Genomic DNA, 22925 nt, shown 5'->3' on the forward strand with positions numbered 1-22925 from the left:
TTTTACAACTTTACCTTAATCTCTTTTAGCTTGTTTTAAAATTGCAGCCTTTACAATTAATTTCTTTTAAAGATTAAAAAATCTTTTATTGGAAAGTCAGATATACAGAGAGGAGAGACAGTAAGATCTTCCGTCCAATGATTCACTCCCCAAATGACCGCAACAGCCATTCCTGCGCCAATCCGAAGCCAGGAGCTCAGAGCCTCTTCCGGATCTCCCACGCAGGTGCAGGGTCCCAAGGCTTTATTCTGTGCTCCACTGCTTTCCCAGATCACAAGCAAGGAGCTGGAAAGGAAATGGAGCTGCCTGGACACAAACAGGCACCCATATGGGATCCCAATGTGTGCAAGGCAAGGACTTTCGCAGCTAGGCTACTGTGCTGGGCCCTGCACAATTTATTTTGAATCATATTTGAGTCATTTGTAGAGTTAGCCATGCCTCCCAGCTTAATTGAAAGAAATTTATTTATTTGGATGAATGAGAGAGAAGGAAAGACAGGAGCAGACTGATTTCTTGCTCCTCAGATGTCTTCAGTAACTGTCCTGAGCCAGGCTGAAGCCAGGAGTCCAAAATTCCATTTGTGTCTCCCAAATGTGTGACAGGGACATGGGCTCTTCAGCCGTCAGCCACTGTCCTCCATGTGTAGATTAGGAGCAAGGCAGGGCTCGGCCCCAGGCACTCTGAGCGTCCCAAGTCGTAGCTTACCTCACCGCACCACAACGCTGTCTCCCTCCCAGCATTTCTTACCATCTCTCAATTTCTTTATCATATTGTTACCTTATCCTGCAAAAGTAATGGACAAGATCGGTGCAAAACCCATGTTACTTTTCTAACGATCTTCCATTAGCTTTTAATCTCTCTCCTATACCTTTACATATCTATGGTCTAGAAACAGGAAAATACGCATAATGCTGATGAAGTATGTTTGTGTACTCTGTTTTGGTTGGCTTTTGTTGCTTTAGCAAGTACCTGAGGGAACTGCTTAGGATGAAGGGTTTAGTTCAGCTTACAGTTCTGGAGGTTCACAATCCACAGTCAGGCATCCTCATTAATGTGGAACATGGTGAGGGTGGAATACGGAGGCAGGCTCCGAGTGCCAGCGTGCAGCGCGAGAGATGGGCGGTGTCTCAGCTGTGTGGCTTGTCTCAGGAAATCACCGTCAGTGGCAGTAGGGGTTCACCCCAACCGGCGAACCCAGGTTAGTCTCGTTCCAGAAGCCTTACTGTCAGCCTCTGTGCTCACCAGTGTGTGGCTTCAGCGTGTCAGCACGTGCTGATTTGGAAATGAGGTTCTGGTCCAGCCATAGCCCTCCACCTGGACTTTATGAACATCCTACACTGGGCTGTATGCTTGTAAGCAAAACTCATAGTTTGTGCTATTTGATGTTCCTTAATTTTTTTTAGAAGTTGTAATCTTATTTCTTTAGTATTCACAATGCTAAATGTCAGTGTTTAGCATTTAGTAAATGTTCACTGATTAACATATTCTTTATCATGCATGTCTACATTAGTATTATCAATCTTAAGCTTTTGTCTTTCATATGAAAAATTTGCAAGGAGGGATAGAGCCAATGTAAAGAATCTTGTTCATGGAGACTTTAATTCAAATTTTTAACACTGTGTAATAAAATTGTAGTAGTTGAGATAAGCAGTTTATTTAACTATGTACGTGGTAAAATCCATCTTTGTACAGGCACCATCATCAAAACACAACATATACCTTGAAAAACTTGGGAAAGATCATTTAAAATTGACTATCAATAACAACTCTTTCTGATTGTTTAACTCTGGTCATTTTATCTGTTCTTTTTGTTCAGTACCTATACGTTACTCTTATAAGCAGAAAAAAATCCAGAACTCTAAAACAAGGTGGTTTAGTTGTTCCAGTTCTGGTTTTGCTGTGTTCATGGTCATATTGTGACTTTCATTTACAGAAGGGACCTGATGGAGCCTGCTTGGATGCAGCCTGACAGGCTGAGCCCACGAGGTCCTTCTCAGCCACAGCCGCTTGTTGGAACAGCCGGAAATCTACTGTCTCATCTTCTGAATCTAGAACATGTAGGAATTTTGCATAAGGATTTTGACTCTGTTTTACCAACTAGGAAGAATCATAATACAGTTTCAGGGCCATTAACTTTTACACCTCAACCGTATCTGACCTCACCAGCTGCTCATTCAGATGCCTTGTTAAAACCTAGTGCCAGCCACTATAAGAGTAAACTGGATCGAATTGAAGCCTTGAAAGCTACAGCTGCTTCCTTGTCTAGCAGGATTGAAAGTGAAGCCAAGAAATTAGCTGGAGCTCACATTAATTATGGGTCAGTGTGGGACGCCGAGTGTGACGTGCAGGATGCTCCCCAAGAAAATGGAGTGTGGAACAAGGCTGTAAGTCCACCTGCGAAAGAGGATGCTGAAGATGTTTTCTCTGTGCGGATTCAAAAGATGCTGGGAACCTGTGTCTCTCATGCAACTTTTGATGATGATCTTCCTGGGGTAGGCAACCTTAGTGAGTTTAAAAAGCTTCCTGAGATGATAAGACCTCAAAGTGCTATATCAAGCTTCAGAATGAGGTCCCCTGGTCCCAGGCCGGGAGGGCTCCTGGCACAGTTATGTAAGCAGCAGACGGACTCTTCCGGCTCTGATGTGCGGCCCTGCTCTCAGGACAAAGCCAAAGTGTCTCTTGGTTCCAGCCTGGATTCAGTCAGCGAAGGGCCTCTTCTCAGTGAGGGCAGTCTCTCTGAAGAAGAGGGAGGCCACGACAGACCACCCCCTTTGAAGGGGTCTGAAATCTTCAAAGACAAGGAATTTTGTGCTGGAGAAAGAAATACTTATGAACCTATCAAAGAGTTTCAGAAGGAAGCTGAAAAATTCCTGCCGCTTCTGGGACACATAGGAGATGCAGAAAGCAAAGGAGCATGGGAAGAATTGGCAAAGGGAAGTCCACATAGCGTTATCAATATCTTTACAAAATCATATCAGTTATATGGAAAAGGTAAGAAAAGCAAGGAAGGACTGTATTTTTATGTTGTCATAGGATAAGTTGTTTCAGTTTGTATATATTAAATGCTACACTTTATGTCCCCACAATATGTACCATTACTAGGGCTCAGTTAAAAATACACAGAATCTTCAGAAAGTTCCTAATTGATGTAAAATTGTATTTTCCACAGACTTTTTACATAATTTAAAACTTTTTCAATTTGGTAGGTGAATAGAGCTCTTGACTTCCTCCCACTGGTTCCCTATGAAATGCCTGTAGCAGCTGGGGCTGGGAGAAGGCTACAGCCAGGACCTGGGTACTCTCCAGGGCTCTCTAGCAGGTGCCCGTCCCTGCCTCCCCTCAGGGCCTGCAGGGGGGGAACCTGGGGTCAGGAACCCAGGCCAAGGTTGAGCCCTCCCATGTGCAGTGCTGGAATCTGACTGCTAGGCTGAAAGCCCATTGCTTCAGTAACTTTTTGTTATCCCTTCATGTGTGTAATTTTTTTCACTAAAAATTTTTAATTTTTATGTAAGATAAATACTGTAGTTGCCCATTATGAGAATACTGAAGATTTATATTATTCACGTTAGTCATCTTCTAAAGTATCTGCAAATTTCAACTAGAATATTAATCTATAAAATTTTAGTTTTATACAATTTAGAAAAATTCATAGGTGATGTTCAAGATTGTCAAATGTATACTAGGTTTTTGTAATCATAGTTAAATATAAATTAAGTGAATTTCTTAGTGCAGTGACTTGTGGATTTTGGGATATGATTGTCAAGAATTAGAGGGGCAATATAATAATACTTCTAATAGGAAAATATTCATATTTCTCAAAGCTAGTTTTATTAGCTGCTAGACTTTGGATGATAACGTAGCTGTATATTTGTGACCTTAAAACAGTAGCATTTGTTTTATTTTTATCACTGAAATTCTGTGACACATTTTTCTTTTTCTATAGTAGACTGAATTCCGTTAAGTCCCTCCCTTTCTCTGTCCTTCTGTTTGCTTTTCTGCTATCCTTGGAGTCTGCTCATCTTATAGTAGCATAACCTTAGAATTTCCAGATTGGAGATTTCTACTCTGCTCAGTACAGTGAAGTAATGAGTTGATTCTATCTCTTTTTTTTTTTTTTTAAGATTTATTTATTTTTATTGAAAAGGTAAATATACAGGGAGAAGGAGAGACCAAGATCCTCCATACGCTGGCTCAATCCTCAAGGAGCCACAACAGCCTGAGCGGAGCTGAGCCAAAACCAGGAGCCCGAAGTCTCCTCTGGGTCTCCTCCCAAGGCTTTGGGCTGTCCTGCACTGCCTCCCAGGCCACAGACAGGGAACTGGATGGAAGTGGAAGAGCTGGGATGCGAACTGCTTCCATATGGAAACCCAGTGGATATGCGGCGAGGCTGTAGCCCCCAGGCTACCACACTAGGCCTTCTGTGTGTTCTTCACGTGCTTAAATGTTTATCATATTGCTAATTCCTTGAATTGATGTCGCGGCGCTTTCTTGTCTCAGACAAACCGTTATGTGCTGTTACTGACTGTTTAGCTGCTTAGTTCTGTTGGTGGTAACTTCAGATTTCTTTCAGTTTTAAAGGTGATTTTTCTGATGAATGCAAAGTGCTCACATTAACACCCTCAGTTTTTATAGGAAATGTTTTGTTCTTAAATCCTTCTGTTAGATTTTTATGAAGATTTTGTAGTTACAGTGAAATACTTAGAGATTAAAAATACAAGTTATTTTTTATTTACTTCACAATTACCTGGGAGAAAGAAGTGATGTGTTGGCAAGTTTACTTAAAGCTGGGCAACGGATACACTGCTTTCCTTATGCTCGTCTCAGGCTTTGTGTGTTTCAAAGACTTTAATGAGCTTAAACTATATTGCTAAATATAAAGATAAGATTTTTATTTTTATTTTTTATTTTTTTTTTAAGATAAGATTTTTAAAAAGGTAGTAAAGGCAAATTGACATGTTCGGCTGCATATGGTGGAGAGCGTTGCATAGTTTTTCTTTTCACTGTGCTCCAATAATTGTTTTTGACAGGATTTGAAGACAGATTGGATGGAGGACCATCAGCATCACGGCCTCTTAGCAATATCTCCTATGAAGATGATTTTGCTTCCTCTCCGGGCAGTGGGACTTTGACCGAAAGGAAATCAACTCTTGAGCCTAAGTATGAATATGCTGGCAATATGGAATAAAGTCTGAAGAGTGTATACTGTGGTCTGTGTACGAGTTGAGTTTTGCTTGTTGGAGGATGATGTGGAGATTATATAACAGTAGGGAGGACAAGAGCTCTGCATTTAAAAATTTTATTTAAAAGAGTTTATTTTTATTGGAAAGTCAGAATTACACAGAAAGATCTTCCGTCCACTGGTTTACTCTCCAACTAGTCGCAATGGCTGGAACTAAGCTAATCCAAAGACATGGGCCAGGAGCTTCCTCCGAGTCTCCCGTGCTAGTACAGGGTCCCAAGGCTTTGGGCTGTCCTCGGCTGCTCTCCCAGGCCACGAGCAGGGAGCTGGATGGGAAGCAGGGCTGTGGGATTCAAAGCTGCGCTTACAGGGGATCCCGGTGCATTCAAGGTGAGCACTTTAGCTGCTAGACTACCACACTCTGCATCTCTGTCTTGCCAGGGTTCAGTCCTGGTTCCCCTTAGTTTTAGTTGTTTGTATGTATGTGTTTGTGCTACTAGACTTCTGTGTCTTGATCTCCTTCATTGTGAAATGGGGTGAATGATGGTACCTGTCTGTTTCACAGCGTTGTTCTGTGTTTTCAGTGAAATATAAAACACTTAGAACAAGGCCTAACAGATGGTGAACAGTCTCGAATATTAAGTCAGTCTGAATATAGTGAGGACGCAGTGGGGAACTATCCTGTGTTCACTTGTGTAAAAAGCTGAAGAAGTGGTTTCTCTCTGATAGATGTGAGAGAGATCAGACAGAGGCTTGATTTCATGGCCCAAGGTAAAAGTAATTTATAATTAGAAAAATGTCTAAAATTTTGCAAAGATTTGAAAGAAATAGTAAATGATAATAGCTAGTAATTCTTGGACCTAATGGCCTGATGTGTGTTATTATTGCACCTGCTTTGCCAAACTGAGGCCCAGAGCTGGGTGTGCTTACTAAATCAAGTAGACCATGTTGGGGAGAATTGCTTCTCTAAGTCTTGTGACCACTTATATTATTTGGTAATTACCTATACATTGCTTTCTCTCCTCTCCTCTCTCTCATAAATAAAAGTGAGAATAAGTAAGAAATTTTACATTCAGTTGATCCGTAGGAACTATTCCAGCTTATGAACTCACAGAAGAAAGTCAGGAAGAAGCCGCACCTTTGAGCGTCTTTACATTCTTTCAGTGACTGACACACATTTTAATATATCTTTAATTCTAGCTGTAAGACGGCTTTTTCTTTAGCTGCTGTTGCTTTTTCTTTGGTAGTGTTGGTGGTAGTAGTTTAAGCCTCCAGGAGGACCGTGCTGGCCGGAAGTCGGCCTATGAGCTTTCCTGTGGCGATGTGATGTCTCAGCAGTCCTCAGGAGCCCAGTCGGTGGCGTCTTCGCGTTCCTCCACTTCATCTAAAGGAAAGAGAGGGAAAAAGGAAAGAATAGACTGTAAGTACACGTGATGGCTTTTTCTCTTACTGATTCAAAGTCATGTACTTTTGTTATTATATGTCTTGACTTGGTTTGAAGGTCTTAGAGAGGGAGTAACAGAAAATTCTTCCGTCTGCTGGTTTATTCCCCACGTGGCTGCAATGACCAGAGCTGGCTTGATCCAAAACTAGGAGCCAGGAGCTTCTTCCAACTCTCTCATGTGGGTGCACTGGCCCAAGGTCTTGGGGCCATCCTCTGCCCCTAGCAGGGAACTGGATTGGAAGCAGAGCAGCAGAGACTAGAACTGATGCCCATATGGGATTCTGGCACCAGAGGTAGAAGCTTGGGTTGCTGTACAACCACACTGGCCCCAAAAGTTGTTTGATTCCCATTCCATCAGAAGTTTGAGGAATTTTTTAATGATGATAATGAAATTAGCTTTTCTATATATAAATCATTGTAAATATTTTATTAATATAAGGAGAATATATTTGCATTGATAAAAAAATTAAGAACTTGAAGGTGAGTATTTAGCTCGGCATTTGAAATGGTGCTTGGGTTGTCCACAGCAGTGTCCAAGTACCTGAGTGTGCGTACTGCAGCTGTGGCTTCTGATGTCACCCTGAGAAGCAGCACATTCTGCTCAGATGCTTGAGTCCTTACCGCTCAGGGGCACACTCTGAAGTGAGTTCCTGACTCCTGACTTGAGACTGGCCCAGCCCCGGCATCTGGGCAGTGCAGCGGCAGGAGGGATCTGAGTGTGAACCTGGCATCTGGTGGCAGACCCGTTGGCAGTCATATGTGGTTTTGAGTGGAATTGACTCAGATTCACTCAAAAGGTGAAACTGAGTAAATTAGTAATAGCCTCTTTTTATTTATTTATTTTTTTATTTCAAGATTTATTGATTTTCAAGGCAGAGTTATAGGAAAGAAAAGAGAGGGAGAGACAGGGAAAGCTTTTCTGTCCACTGTTTTACCCCCAGGTGCTGAGGTGGCCCATGCTGGGCTAGACTGAAGCCCAGAGCCAGGAGCTTCATCCCGGTCTCCCAAGTAGGTAGAGGTGCCAAACAGTTGGGTTGTCTTTCACTGCTTTTTCCAGGTCATTATGAGAGAACTAGATCTGAAGTGAGGCAGGTGAGCCTCAACTTGTGCCCATATAGGATGCTAGCATCAAGTGCAGCTTAACCTACTCTGCCATAATGCTAGGCCTGTTGTTTTTTTTTTTTAAGTTAAACCTTTCTTTGGGAGTAAAGAGATGATTAGCCGGGTTAGAGGGAGGAAATTGCTCAATTTAGAAAAAAAAATTTAAATTATGTAAAATTTCAAATTTTTGTTTTTATTGTGGTAGGATATACATAATATAAAATTTACCATTTTAACCAATTTCAAATATTGACTTCAGTAATATTGACACACTATTGCAACCATTACTACTAACCAGCTCCAGAACTTTTCCATTTTCCCGTAACACAACCCTTTAAATAGTGTTCCATTCTCGCTTTTCCTCAGCCTGTAGTAATAGCTGTTCTGCTTTTTGTCTAGGCATTTGCCTGTTGTTGCTGCCTCATGGAAGTGTAGTCCTATGTAAGGATTACATGGCTGGCTTATTTCATTAGCGTGATATCTTCATGTTTTATCATGTTGTTGCCTGTGTCAGAATGTCCTTCTTGGGGCCACGTTAAGTGCTAGTTTAGGTCCCATCTGCTCCATTGCCCGTCCAACTCCCTGCTAATGAGCCTGGGAAGGGAGTGGAAGATGCTGCAGGCGCTTGGGCCCCGACCCCTGCCACCTGTGTTGGAGCCTCTAATGGAGTTCCGGGCGCCTGGCTTTGACCTGGTGCAGCCCTGGCCAGTGTGGCCACTTGGGGAGTAAACCAGCTGATGGAATCTCGCCTCCTCTCCACTTCTAGTTCTGCCTGTCAAATCAAGTAGAACAGATCTTTTAAAAAAAATCCTTCCTTTTTGAGATGAAAAATCCTTTATATGTCTGTCCATCATTTTTTTAAAGATTTATTTATTTTTATTGGAAAGTCAGATTACAGAAAAAAGGAGAGACAAAGATCTTCCATCCGCTGGTTGGCTTCCCAAGTGGCCACAACAGCTGAGGTGATCTAAAGCCAGGAACCAGGAGCTTCTTCTGGGTCTCCCATGTGGGTGCAGGGTCACAAGACACTGGGCCGTGCTCCATGCTTTCCCAGGTGTCTTGTCAGGGAGCTGGATGGCAAATGGAGCAGCTGGAACATGAACCTTAACCCTATAGGGGATCCCGGAGTACACAGGCGAGGAGTTAGCCACTAGGTTACTGTGTCGGCCCCACGTCCATCATTTTGTATATTCAGCCAGCATCAGTGGACGTTCACTTCCTTTTTTCCATGAACATTTTTAAATACCCTTGGCCATTTAAAAGTGTTTTGGTCTGTTAATCTGTTGAAATGTGTATGTTAGTGATCTCTTTCAGTAATTAATACTGGAAATCAGCTTTGTAGTCAATTTACTTTACAGGGTTGAATTCATTTAAGAACTCACTTCTTGATGAAGAAAAAGCACAGTCTGGCTCAGAACGTGGCTCTCAGCAAGTGAAAAAATCTGGGACCAGTAGTAAACTTTCTGCTAAAGATTGCGAGCAGACTCTTGACACTGAAAGCACTTTGGAGGAACTTTCTGGGCCTTCTCTGAGGTAACATACTGTAATCTTTATACTTTAATTCGTATAGTTCACATCATATGAGTCGCTGGTGTTCAAAGAATTTGTTAAATTTCAGTTTTGCTGTGTACTATCTGAACTGCTAAAGAATTCTGCCCTCTTTACCACACGGGATGGAAGAAGCCCAAATCCTTCCTCGCAGGATCCAAGCTCATTGGAACAACAGCCAAGAGCCCTGAGCGGTCCGCAGAAACAGAACAGTAAACTTCCTTCGGACTAGGGAGGGGAGCTTTCTCTGGTCCTTACTTAGTTCCAACTTTGGATCCCCACCCTCTCTTGCAGTGACCATCAGGGTCGCTCTGGAGGGCGCCCCCCCCCGCCCCGAAAAAAATTAGAATAAATAGGCAGAGAACAGCAAGGAAAGCTGAGAACCAGACCGGAAACGGTCAACGTAGACACATACACCTTACTAGGTAGGACGCAAAGATTAGTTACTCCTCACTAAGGTACTGAAGATTTCTCTGCACACCCCTCCTAAAACTGTTCTGCACCTCAACTGTTCACATATGTCTTGTTAAAGTTATAAGCCAGTCTAGACTATCCTAAAATCTGCTAAGTTCAGCAAAATGATGCTTTAACATTATAAACTGCTAAATACTAGAATGAAAATAGACACGAGACAGCTGAATAGTACCCTATAGTCATTTTAAGGTATATAGAAGCTGGTTGTATATAAACTAAAATTGAAATGTCAATGAAGTACTTCACAGGATGTGGTTAAGAACTTGCATTTTTTAACATATTGGTTACCCAATATCATGTCAGATAATTCCATAATGTTGTACATTATTTTTGATGTTATGTTGTGGCTTTTAATTGATTGGGATGATATTCTGCCAGCTCTGCCTTTAGACCAGAGATGGTCTCCCAAAGAAACTGTTGAATTTATCTGGACAATAGGATGCTGGACTCTATGCTTGGTATACACTTGCAATGAAAGAATCTTGACTGAATTTGAACTGTAATACAGCAACAAGGTGGAGGAATCCACCATGGGGGGGAGGGTACGGGGAGGGGTTGGAGGGAATCCCAGAGCCTATGAAACTGTGTCACATAATGCAATGTAATTAATAAAAAAAAAGAAATGATGAAAAATGAACAAAAAGAAAAGGTAAAAGCAAATAAAAAAAATGACAAAATGGTTTTCCTGCCATTAATCATCATATTACAACATTTCAACATGTCATACCACATTCATTAAATAAAAAACCAAAAGTGAAAAAATAAACAAAGAATTGTGCCCTTTTTAACTAGCGCTATAACTTTATTCATGTTCCTGGTCCCTGTGTTGTAAAATGCGAGCATCTCTACCTGAACTCTGTGACTTCTGCTTTGACTCTTGTAAGCCATTGCCATAATTTTCTTGGTTCAATCTTTTGAAGAGACTTCCAGCTTTCTTCTTTTTTTAAAAAAAGATTTATTTATTTTTATTGGAAAGTCAGATATATACAGAGAGGAGGAGAGGCAAAGAGGAAGATCTTTTTAAAAAAAAAAAATTTATTTATTTATTTTTATTACAAAGTCAGATGTACAGAGAGGAGGAGAGACAGAGGAAGATCCTCCATCCGATGATTCACTTGCCAAGCGACCGCAATGGCAGGTGCTGCGCCAATCCAAAGCCAGGAGCCAGGAATCTCCTCCTCCTCCTCCAGGTCTCCCATGCAGGTGCAGGGTCCCAAGGCTTTGGGCCGTCCTGGATTGCTTTCCCAGGCCACAAGCAGGGAGCTGGATGGGAAGTGGAGCTGCTGGGATCAGAACCGGCGCCCATATGGGATCCTGGCACATTCAAGGCGAGGACTTTAGCCACTAGGCCACGGCACCGTGCTCGAGGAAGATCTTTTGTCCGAGGATTCACTATCCAAGTGATCGCAGCGGCCAGTGCTGTGCTGATCCGCCGGTGCTGTGCTGATCCGGAGCCAGGAGCCAGGAGCTCTTCTGGGTCTCACACACAGGGTCCCAAGGCCTCAGGTCATCCTTGCCTGCCTTTCCAGGCCACAAGCAGTTAGCTAGATGGGAAGTGGAGCGGCCGGGATTAGAACCGGCGCCCATATGGGATACCAGCACGTGCAAGGCGAGGACTTCAGCTGCTACGCCACGGCGCCGGGCCCCGAGACTTCCAGCTTTCTTAAGGTGTTTTGGCTGAACACAGTTCAACTGAACTCTGTTTGATGTGTTTCTCCAGACGCTTCCAGGAAGTATCTTTTTTGTCTACACATTTTGCTTCTCAATTGTATTTTTTCATTTTTTTCAGTACAACTACTTAGCATCCCTTTGGTCTCTTTGTTTATTTCTTAATTTAAGTTTGTCCATTATGCTCAACCTACTGTATGACTAGCCAACTTTGAAATCTCACCTTTATACTCTTCATGGAACTTACATACACCATGTTTTCTTTCCCTTCATTTTAATATTCTGTATTATAAGCTTGTTGCTTACAAGATACTCTCAGTTACTGCTTTCTGTGTAATTGGTAATTATTTGTCCCTGCGACTTTGTGTACTGGTTTGAGGGTCTGAGGAGATCTATATATATTTTTTCTTTTTTAAGTAACTTTTTTTTAGTATTGTATCATGTACAAATACAGATAACCTATTTCATGCCTTTGTGATACAAATGTTTAATTGTCCATGCCATCATTGTGATAATTAAAACTGAATATTGCCCATTATTCTAGATCTTGGAGCATTTGACCTTTCTTGAGGAGATACTTTTATGATTTAATTTGATAACCTCTATATAAAAGCTAAACATTTCTAAAATCAAATCAATAACCTCCCAAATTTCTTAAATATCCTATATTATGGTAAAAGGCAAAAGATTTATACGATCTGAAGAGAAACCAGAGTAAATATTCCATATTATAGTTTAGATCCTGTTTCCCTGACTATAGATTCAAATAGGTTATCTGTATTTTTTTAATTATGTAATTGTTTTTTCAACTTGTTAAGCTGTAGATATATCTCCTTTTTTAATGTATTACAATTATTGAAATTTAGTTTTTGAACATGCTAGGTGAATTCTGTAAAGTACATATAACTTCATCTTGTAAAACCAAAACGTGAAGTACAGATAGAATAGTTTGATGTTGTGTGGAAATTCTTCAGTTGTTCTATATTGAAATCATTCTTTTGTGTATTCCTTAATGAAATTGGCACTGTTAGAAATACAGTAGTCCCTTTCCCTGCAATATTTCTTCCTACAGTCTCGGTTATCTGTGACCAGCTGAGGTCCAAAAACATTGATAGCATGTTCCCTGGGGCAACAGTTTATAAGTTTTAGATTGCATGCCATTCTGAGGCGTGATGAGGCCTCATGTGATCCAGCTGTGAATTCCACAGGCTGTGAACCATGCGCAAGTAACTACTTCAAATGACCCAGAGCAGGGAGAGCGTGAGAGCAGTGACATCGGCAGGTTAGATACGGCCAAAAGGAGCCGCCAAGTGCTTCCTGTAAGTGAAAAGGTGGAAGTTTTTAATGAGAAGTAGAATGTTGAATTGGCTGAAAATGCAGTAAGGATGAATTTTCTGCTGTAAAACTATGAAGACAGAAGAACAATTTCATGTTACTTTTGCTGTAACACTGCAGATTGTGAAAGGGTCAGCCAGAGAGTGAATTGCTTAGTTAAGATATAAAGACACTATCACTTCTCAGCCTTTTGGCTAAGATCAAGTGCAGCGTCTGTTCTTAGTTTAACATTTGGTAAGTCCGTTCTCTGAGGACAGCATATTAAATGGATTTTTGGAGCTAGGAGTTGGGATAGGAGCTTGCTCTGTCCACTCTTCTCATTGACCTGGTATTGCAGTACTTCAGGAATAGTACACCCCTTTAGGGAACAATGGGGGTTAAACAACAGACTTTTTAGAAAAGATGGAAAGACACTAAATTTGCATGTATAGTCAAAAAGCCTAGTAGCCGCCCTGTGATTCAGGCATCCTGACAGCAGGGAAGGCACTGAAGTGCTTCGAGTGTCTTCACCGTACGCTGCTGTGGCGTTCTGTGAGATTCAGGAGTGCCTCTTGAGAATACATATATATATTTAAGTTTACTTGTTTTTATTGGAAAGTCAGATTGACAGAGAGGGGAGAGAGAAAGGTCTCCCATCTGCTGGTTCACTGCCCGCGTGGCCCCAATGGCCAGAGCTGATCCGATCCGAAGCCAGGAGCTTCTTCTGGGTCTCGCACATGGGTGCAGGGTCCCAAGGCTTTGGACCGTCCTCGACTGCTTTCCCAGGCCACAAGCAGGGAGCTGGATGGGAAGTGCAGCAGCTAGAATATGAGCCAGAACCTATATGGGATCCCAGTACCTTCAAGGCGAGGACTTTAGCCTTTAGGCTACTGCACTGGGCCCGAGACTACTGTTATTCATATATTTTCATGCTGGGTATGAGGAAAGATTTTACCTTTGAAAATTATCTCATAAATGTTGCAATTTAAAAGCAGACTTATTTTAGAATAAGGGGAATAAGTTAACTGTGCTAAATGCTGTATCAGTTATCTTTAGTAATTCAGTAAATTTTCAGTGCAAGACAGTATGCTTGTTAGTAAGAGAAACAGTACCCTTAATGAAGGTCCTGTCTTAAAGAGAGCTGAGGCATATGCCTTGTGTTTAATCAAATGTCTTAATAGTGAAATTGCTGTGAGAGGCTACTTAACAAAGTTTAGGAAAGACATACAGTATTAAGATACATAGATGCATTATAAATGATTATTGTTAAGGATTTAGAGATGGATATAATGTGAAAATATTTTGTTAGTGCTAACAGAAGAGGGAATGACCATAATTTCTGTCATTTTTAAGTTTTTAATACAAAATGCTTTTTTCAGCGGTATTTTAAGGTATTTTTACAAGATGCCTTTTACATATGTGGGTATAATCATTTTGCCAACTATTTTAGAAGTTGTTACGCAAGTGTAATAAGTGAATCATGATATTTGTACATTGGAGAGGAAAGAGTTAAGGCCAGTTTGGTCATGATAGTTTTTTTTTCCATGTTATTTAGGACAGGGATTCTTTTATTTCAGGTCAGGCTTCTCCAGCACCATAAATCTAGACGTTTGAGGAGTGTTCAGGTCATTCATTCACAAAGTAACTATGTTGAATAGACAGGGGTTTTCTGGGGAATTGTTCAGCTGATTCTCAGAACAGCGTTCCTTTCTCTGACATCTCCTAGTGTCTCATCAGACAAGGGAAGGTCTCCGAGGACTCCGACATCTCCCCTTTCTCCAAGTTCCCAGAAACTGTCTGAGCTTCCCGGCACTTCCCTGGACAGATCCAAGTCCTCAGCCGTGATGCCTGCGAGCACAGCAGGCCTTCAGCCCTCAGCAGCCTTCAGCGAGGTGAACCTGGCCTCCAGCAGGTCGGCCGGCGAGACGGCTTCACCACCAGGTGAGCGTGGCTGCACGCGGTTAACATCTGCAAACTGAGGTAGCACACCTCATTCCTGAAACTTCTGTTGCTTTCAGCTCATCTGCAGTGAAATGTTATTTCAGGTGAATGTGGTTAATCTTTGAAGTATTAAAAAATGTGCAGGATCAAGAAAAGCGTGAAAGATTAATTAGTGGTGATTTTTCCCATCTTGCCAGCTGATGTCAAAACAGTCTTGGGAAATGTGCACCACATACACACTCTTAAGTGTTGGTGTGTGTGTGCATTTATATATGCATACGCGGAAGAAACTGTTAAAATACATTTTAGTAGGAAATCATTGTCTTCTCTACATAAAATAGCAACCTTCAGTGAAAAGTACATTTTAGAAGGCCGATGTCTCACTGCCTGAATGTCTCCGGGTGACAGTTGCTGTGTCCTTCCAGGTGCTAAGCGCTTTTCCCCTGCCGGCCTCCAGCACCGGATGACTGCAGAGCTCAGCTACCTGAGTGCCCTCGAGGAGTCCGTGCGTCAGCTCTCGGACGTGGAGCGCGTGAGAGGCATCTCGCTTGCTCAGCAGGAGAGCGTGTCTCTGGCTCAGGTCATAAAGGTATTTCTTCATATTTATTCACGGGGAAGGCAGAGCAGCAGAAAATAACCTTCTCACGGCTCTCAGAAGGCTGCAGTGGCCAGAGCACTGCCAGGAGCCCAGAAATTCGTCCAGCTCTCCCACATTTGTGGTAAAGGGCCCACTGCTTGGACGGTCCTCCTGGGCAGAGCTGCGTGGAAGGGGAACAGCCAGGACTCAGATGGGCAGTGGCACAGTGCATGGCACTGCTGCAAACAGCCCCTTCCCTCTGAGCTGCAGTGCTGACCCTGCGAGTTTCTTCCTCAGCTCGTGATGGTTTCTCTATTTCCTTTGTTACTTAAACTAGTCATTAACACATATTATTTTAAACTACCAAATAGAAACAAAGAGTGTCATGTAAAGGGCTCTTCAAAAAGTTAATAGAAATATATTCCATGAAAAATATATACATGGATTTTAAAATGTTTGTCCCCAAATTTATCTTTTTAAGTTAAAATTATTTGAGGACAGGTGTGGTGGTATTTCAGGCTTATCCTCCGCAAGTGGTGTTGGCATCCCGTATGGAAGCCAGTTCGAGGCTCAGCTGCTCCACTTATGATCCAGCTCCCTGTTTTGTTTTGTTTTTTGTTTTTTAAACCTGTGTGACATGTGTTTTGATTTTTCTTGTATAGGAGTATAATTGTGTAATTCATTTGTAAGTATTTGAAATGTCATGAGAAGCTACTGTGCTGTTCCCACAGTGGTCCTAGCATTCTGTATTTGAAATGTCATGAGAAGCCACTGTACTGTTCCCACAGTGATCCTAGCAACCTAGGAACTGTCCCATCGTTGGCTTTGATTGCTGTCATTTAGTATCACCACTCTTACAGTGGTCATTCTGCACTTTGTCAAACACGACCCCATTGTTACTGTGGTTTATAACTCTTAACTCATGAGATTGATCATAATCTTTTTGTTTGTTTCTAAAAAATATTTGTTTACATGTATTGGAAAGGCAGATTTACAAAGAGAAGGAGATTAAGAGAGAAAGATCTTCTGTCCACTGATTCACCTCCTAAGTGACTGAGCCGGTCTGAAGCCGGGAGCTTCTTCCTGCTCTCCCATGCAGTTGCAGGGGCCCAAGGCTTTCTTGGTCTCCTGTCCCCCACTGCTGTCCTGTGTCACAGAGAGCTGGATGGGAAGTGAAGGAGTCTGGATACAAACTGGCAGCTATCTGGGATCCTGGTGCATGCAAGGCGAGGATTTAATCATTGAGCTATTGCATTGGGCTATTTTTTAGATTACTTTTTATTTACAAATGTTTTTAAAGTATCTGATTAATAATCTACTTCCCATTTCACATTTGGGTTGATTTGATAATCACTGAGTCACAGGCTGTGTGGGAAGTCTTGACATTAGGACGTGATTCCTTCCAATTTTGTTGAGATAATTTTGGCTATCTTAGTTTTGGTGTTTGTTTTGTTTTTGTAGTCCCACATAATTTTTTTTTATTAATTATTTTGCATTATGTGACAGTTTCATAGGCTCTGGGAATCCCCCCACCCCTTCCCACGCCCCTCCCCCCTGAGTCCCACATAATTTTTAAAATTAGTTTATCAGTTGCTACCAAAAAAAAAAAAAAAACCCTGGTTGGATTTTCTTTTTAAAAATGTATTTATTTTTACTGAAAAAAAAAATACAGATTTATAGAGAGAAGGAAAGACAGAAAGATCTTATATCTCTTGATTCACTTCCCAAATGGCCACAATGGCTATAGCTTAGCTAATCCAAAACCGAGAACTAGGAGCTCGGGGCGTCCTCTGCTGCTTCCCCAGGCCAAAAGCAGGGAGAGTTGGATGGGAAGTGAAACAGCCGGGACACAAACCAGCTCCTCTATAGAGTACTGGCCCACGTGGGATTTTGGTGAGAATGACATTGAATCTATAGATTAGTGTAAGGAGAACTTCTAACTTCATGTGTCTTCTAGATTGTGAACATGATATATTCTTCTGTTTAGTTAAGTCTTTTAATCTCTCTCAGCAATAACATTTTCAATGTTGAGGTCTTACCCATTTTATAGCTTATTCCTAAATATTTTTAGGTTGCAGATTGTATTTTAAAATTTCGTTTTCCAGATGTTCCTCCCAAAAACCAAAATACAGTTCTATGGGGGCTGTCCCATAATTTACTGGGAATTTTGCATTCCTGCATCCTTCTCACTGAGTGACAGTAGAGCATCTAGGCACAGTGAGGGCAGAAACAACTTAGACACTTCGGAGTGCTCCATGGAGGAGCATGCAGAGAGGCTGATGGCTGCCATGTTGGCATCCACCAGACTCAGCAAGTGACTGTTGGGGTGGGGACCATGCTCGCCTAGAAATCCGAAGAAACTCTCAGATTTTTACCATTTTAATGGTACGTTGTAATCCTGGGTTGACAGATTTGGTTGGGACCATATATGACTTTATATAGACTAACCACCTTTAGGGAACCTTACTATTTTTATTTGGCATTATTCCAAAAGAGATGAAAGTATGTACATTTGTGGATGAGATTATATGTAGTAAAGGCAAGAAAATGTCCTGGTGAAAAGGAGATTTTTCTGGGAGTGGCATTTTTTATTAAACTCCTTTAAAGTCTAGAAAAAACAATCAGGATTATAAGATGTGAACTGTATTTTTATATTTAGGTCATATTTTTGTCTTTCCCAAATAGATGCTACAGCATTGCTCTCTAACTAGGTGTTTGGTATCCTTTCTCGTGTATACCTTGGGAAAATTTTACAGATCAACATTTGACTTTACATTCTAATGATTTTTATTTCTTTTATTTGAAAGGCAGAGACATAAAGAGAAATAGAAGTATCCCATCCACTGGTTCATTCTGTAAATGCCTCGAAAAAATAGTACTAGTTCAGTCTAAAGCCAGGAGTCAAAACTCAGTCTAGACCTCTTATGTGAGTGGCAGAGACCCAACTATTGGAGCTATCCACTGGTGTCCCCCAGGGTGCATGTTAGCAGGAAGCTGGAATTGAGATTACTGCAAAGACCTCGCTGCGCTCAGGCACTCCTGGTGTAGATCGTGGGTCACCCCTAGCAGTGTGTTAACACTGTACCAAATGTCCTAAATGTCCTGTTAAATACTCTGATGAATGGTCCATTCTCCTTCCTTTACATTCTAATTAGTTGCTACAAATTATTTCTGTTGGGAGATAGCACATTCATTGTAAGTCACTGTGCAAAAAGAATTTTGCATCTTGAGTGTTTCTTTATTTTGAAGGCACAGCAGCAACGCCATGAAAGAGATTTGGCCCTTCTGAAACTGAAGGCTGAGCAAGAGGCCCTGGAGTGTCAGAGACAATTAGAAGAAACCCGAAACAAAGCAGCTCAGGTAACTGACTCCATGGCAGGTGGTAGCTTTTTCAACCTGTAGATCTTAGGAATTCCTTCCAAGTTGTTTTAATTATATAGGAGTGAAAAAGAAAAACTGTATGCATTATTTTGGTACTTTATATAGAATAAATTCATGTTATATCCTTTTTGTGGCAAACCTGTGAAATGGTCAAGATTTATCCCTAATGTAGAGATGTAGTACTCCGGCCAGCAGAACCAGTAACGTGGACCCGGAGAGGGCCTGGGGATGAAGCACCGACAGGAGACCAGTGATGGTGGAAGTCTCTGTGAAGTTTCCTCTTATTGCTCCTTCGCCTCTCCTTATATACCCCCCCACATCCTCATTTAGCAGGATATTGGATACAGAGGAGTCCAATTAATCTAGGTGTTTTTAGCTACAAGCCCAGTTCCTTCCTGCCCAGGCTAACAAACACTAATCAACTCCTTAGCCCACAGCAGATCCCCCTTTTTTGTTTTAAAGCCGACTTGAATGCACTTGTCTTGGGTTGTGGGCTCATAGGTCATCAGCCTTACCTGTCATCAGGAATCTCCGTAGCAGGACGGAGCCCTGTCGTAGGTTGGTCAGTGCCCGGTCCATCTTACCCATCACTGGCTGCCATTCTACACGTTGCCTGCTGCAGCTGCACAAACCATACATTGCAGCAATGAGCAGACAGCAGTTCCTGGGCTTGGGAAACATTTTGCACTTGCATAGGTGTTACACACAAAAAGGCATACGAAGGGGAACAAGAGGCCTAGACCCAATCTCACAGCATCTACTGCTCCTCTGCCAGCAAATCAACCCTCAGTTACAACGCAAGCATGCTCACCTGCACATGTTCATCAGTAAAGTTCTGTTGTTCCATAGCTCAGGCAGTCAGTTCTGCAAGCTTGTTCATTGTCTCAGCAGTCACTGTAGGGTGTCTTAGGGTCACTGCTGCTGTGGTGGTGGCTGCCGATGTCAGGGCAATGCTGGCTACGATGGTCAGTGTAATGCAGAAGTCTCTTTTACACCTTATCAGGCCAAAAGGGGCCTCTCCGTCAGTCCCAACAGGCACAGGCAGGATTCCAGGAAGCCGCATGACAACAGTGGTATCACCATTGCCATACATGCTTAGGGTGCAGGTGACCTCGGTGCAATTCACTTCGGAGACGTTTTTTGCTTGTCCCGTCGATCTTCCAACTCAAATGTCATCACCTTGGCCAGTACCCGAGCTTTCACAAGACTCAGCAGCAGGAGCTTGCCGGACAAGCCTCTCAGGAATCCACCGTGGGCCATTTTCATTTTCTGGGAAAACACAAACTGATCCTCGCCCCCATATGAGGACAGGATCTGGGCCTTGCCACTTACCAGTCAAGGGGTCCTTCCACATCACGTAACCCTTCTGCTTCTGAGACAGATTCCACTGACGATCTGCAGCAGGCTGTCCTTCAGCATCCAATGTTAGAAAATTTAAGATGCATAATACAAGGTTCAGATGATCTCAGGGAGTGCTATACTCCCCCCTTTTTTTTGTTTTAATAAGATAATCCTTAATAGTACGGATGGCACGTTCCACAATACCTTGTCCTAGAGGATCATAACGAATGCCTGTAATTAGCTGTATATGGTGGGAGGCAGCAAAATTACAAAACTTAACTGCTGGTATAGCAGGTGCCATTATCAGTTTTTTTTTTTTTTAAAGATTTTATTATTATTGGAAAGCCAGATATACAGAGAGGAGGAGAGACAGAGAGGAAGATCTTCCATCCGATGATTCACTCCCCAAGTGAGCCGCAACGGGCCGGTGCGCGCCAATCCGATGCCGGGAACCTGGAACCTCTTCCGGGTCTCCCATGCGCGTGCAGGGTCCCAAAGCTTTGGGCCGTCCTCGACTGCTTTCCCAGGCCACAAGCCAGGGAGCTGGATGGGAAGTGGAGCTGCCGGGATTAGAACCGGCGCCCATATGGGATCCCGGGGCGTTCAACGTGAGGACTTTAGCTGCTAGGCCATGCTGCCGGGCCCCATTATCAGTTTTAATAACTTTGGGAGTTCCCAAGATGGCAAAACATGCATGGCAATGGGCACAGCGTGCCCGACTTGTTCCCCTGCCTGAGGAGTGGCTAGAATAAATCCAGAGCAAGTATCGACAGTAACATGCACATACTTTAGTGTCCCAAACTCTGGGATGTGTGTCACATCCATTTGCAAATAATCTTAATATGATTCAATCAGTCCTGATTAACTGTCTCCACAAGACGGGAGATTAATCGTTGGCATTGTTGAGGCCTCATAAGAATACCAAGGGAAGCCCTAGAATTTGAAACTTGAATTTTTGGATGCTTTTTTGAAGATGGTTAAAAATATCTGAAACAAGATTTTTTGTTGTTGAAGTTGACACAACACATTATAGATCAGACTCAGTTGTTGATGTGAACTCACTCAAATACCTTTAAAACAAATACAAAACCTTTACCAATTTAAAGCAGTGAGATATTTGACAACCAGCTGAAAATACCAGAATCACGTTAACATAAAAATGCTTTGTATACAATGAATAGCACATTAATTTAATTTATACTTTGAAATAATTTAATAGTGCATTAGCATTTAAGTCTATGCCAAGTTATTTGTGATAAAATTTCACACTTTTTTAAAATATCATGAATGAAACCTTAAGAGTTATAAGAGACAAAAATCTTCTTTGCGCAGTTTCTCCAGACTTTGCCTGGCCCGGGGTTCCTTTTCCTTTTTACCCTGGTTTGGGGTCTCCTGGGTCTTCTTATTCTGGTTTGGGGTTCTTTACCCTGGTTTGCGGTTCCCTTCCCCTTCTTACGGGTAATCTTTCAAGGAGTGGTTGTACCTCCACTTGAGGGGATGACAAAGCACTTTTTACCAAGCGCCAGAGGCAAAAGGTGGCTACAGGGAGAGCAAACCATGGGGACGCATCACAGACGGTTTCAACGAACTTCTGCAAGGCCTTAAGCTTAGTGTGGGTGCCTTGTGACTGGAGCAGATCCCGGACTCCCTTCATCATCTGCACTTTAGCGAGTTCTTACCCCATGATAAATTTTATTTATGCCCCTGCAAAATTTTTAAACGTGGCTCGATTTCCAGGGTCCCTCAGATTGTCTGTCCTTTGTGCCCCAGGACAGGGAGAAGGTCTGGGGATGAAATCATTAATGCCCCTCCAGAGTTCCAGGGGTCCCTCAGATTGTCCCTCGTGCCCTAGGACAGGGAGAGGGTCTGGGGATGAAGTCACTTATGCCCCTGCAAAGTTTTTAAATTCTAAACTTACATTTTTGGGTCCAGGGATCCCTCAGATTGCCCCTCGTGCCATGCTCCACATTGGGTGCCATTTGTTCCAGCCAGTAGAGCCAGTAACGGGGACACGGATGAAGCACCGACAGGAGACCAGTGATGGTGGAAGTCTCTGTGAAGTTTCCTCTTACTGCTCCTTCGCCTCTCCTTATATACTCCCCCACACACATATCCTCATTTAGCAGGATATTGGATACAGAGGAGTCCAATTAGTCTAGGTGTTTTTAGCTACAAGCCCAGTTCCTGTTCCTACCCAGGCTAACAAACACTAATCAACTCCTTAGCCCACAGCAGTGTGGCAGCTGAGGTACGTAACAGTTACCTGCCTGTCCATAAACCCACCACCTCCTGAATAGTGCAGTTAAAATGCAAAGCATGATCCAGATTGCAGTTCAGTCTTCCAAGTAGTCAAGGCATTTGATTCATGAAATAAATTTATAAACTTGGAGAGGAGTTTGAAACATGAGTTGCTTATTCTCCTCCTTTATTTATAGGTCCATGCAGAATCATTACAGCAGGTGGTCAAATCTCAGCATGAAGTAACGGAAGTCCTACAGGAAGCAACACGTACCATAGCAGCCCAACAAACAGAAACTGCTCGCCTCACCACAGATGCAGCACGCCAAATCTGTGAGGTAAGAACCACAGAGAATACAATTTTTTTTAGTTCTTTCTTACTCGATCTAAGTACTTTTGTTATTACCGGTCATGGATTTCCAACAGCTAGCTAGCAAGCGAGTACTTTGAATGAGTAATGTTATTGGGGAGGTCATGGTGTGCTGACATAAGAGACACTCGTTACTGACCCGTTTTGTAGTTATCAGTGTAAACAGGGAGGAATGAGTGGGGAAGAGCTCTAAACGTCTGCCCTCGTGTAAGCTTTTAGAAAAGAATTGACTTGTTGATGTACACTTTGCAGACAAGAAATACATACATTTTAAGTATATAATATCTATTGTCCTCTGTAATCAACACCATAATCAAGAGAGAGAAGTTTTTGTCACTCTAAAAAAACC

At 42.3% G+C, this 22925-nt stretch overlaps 1 protein-coding gene and 1 non-coding gene across 2 annotated transcripts in view; both read left to right on the forward strand.

Moving 5' to 3' along the window:
* Window positions 1-22925, forward strand: part of CEP350 (centrosomal protein 350) — a 142691-nt gene that overhangs the window by 58894 nt on the left and 60872 nt on the right. The window contains exons 12-19 of the mRNA XM_058660740.1: window positions 1934-2991; window positions 5028-5157; window positions 6427-6599; window positions 9083-9257; window positions 14455-14669; window positions 15095-15258; window positions 18496-18606; window positions 22404-22544. Coding sequence (XP_058516723.1) covers window positions 1934-2991; window positions 5028-5157; window positions 6427-6599; window positions 9083-9257; window positions 14455-14669; window positions 15095-15258; window positions 18496-18606; window positions 22404-22544 — 2167 coding nt within the window. The remainder of the gene's footprint in view (window positions 1-1933; window positions 2992-5027; window positions 5158-6426; window positions 6600-9082; window positions 9258-14454; window positions 14670-15094; window positions 15259-18495; window positions 18607-22403; window positions 22545-22925) is intronic.
* On the forward strand, window positions 12924-13110 carry LOC118760389 (U2 spliceosomal RNA). The gene has a single exon (XR_004996755.2). It is a non-coding gene; the product is annotated as a U2 spliceosomal RNA (small nuclear RNA).

This window comes from Ochotona princeps, chromosome 2 (genome assembly GCF_030435755.1).
Source record: "Ochotona princeps isolate mOchPri1 chromosome 2, mOchPri1.hap1, whole genome shotgun sequence".
NCBI lineage: Eukaryota > Metazoa > Chordata > Mammalia > Lagomorpha > Ochotonidae > Ochotona > Ochotona princeps.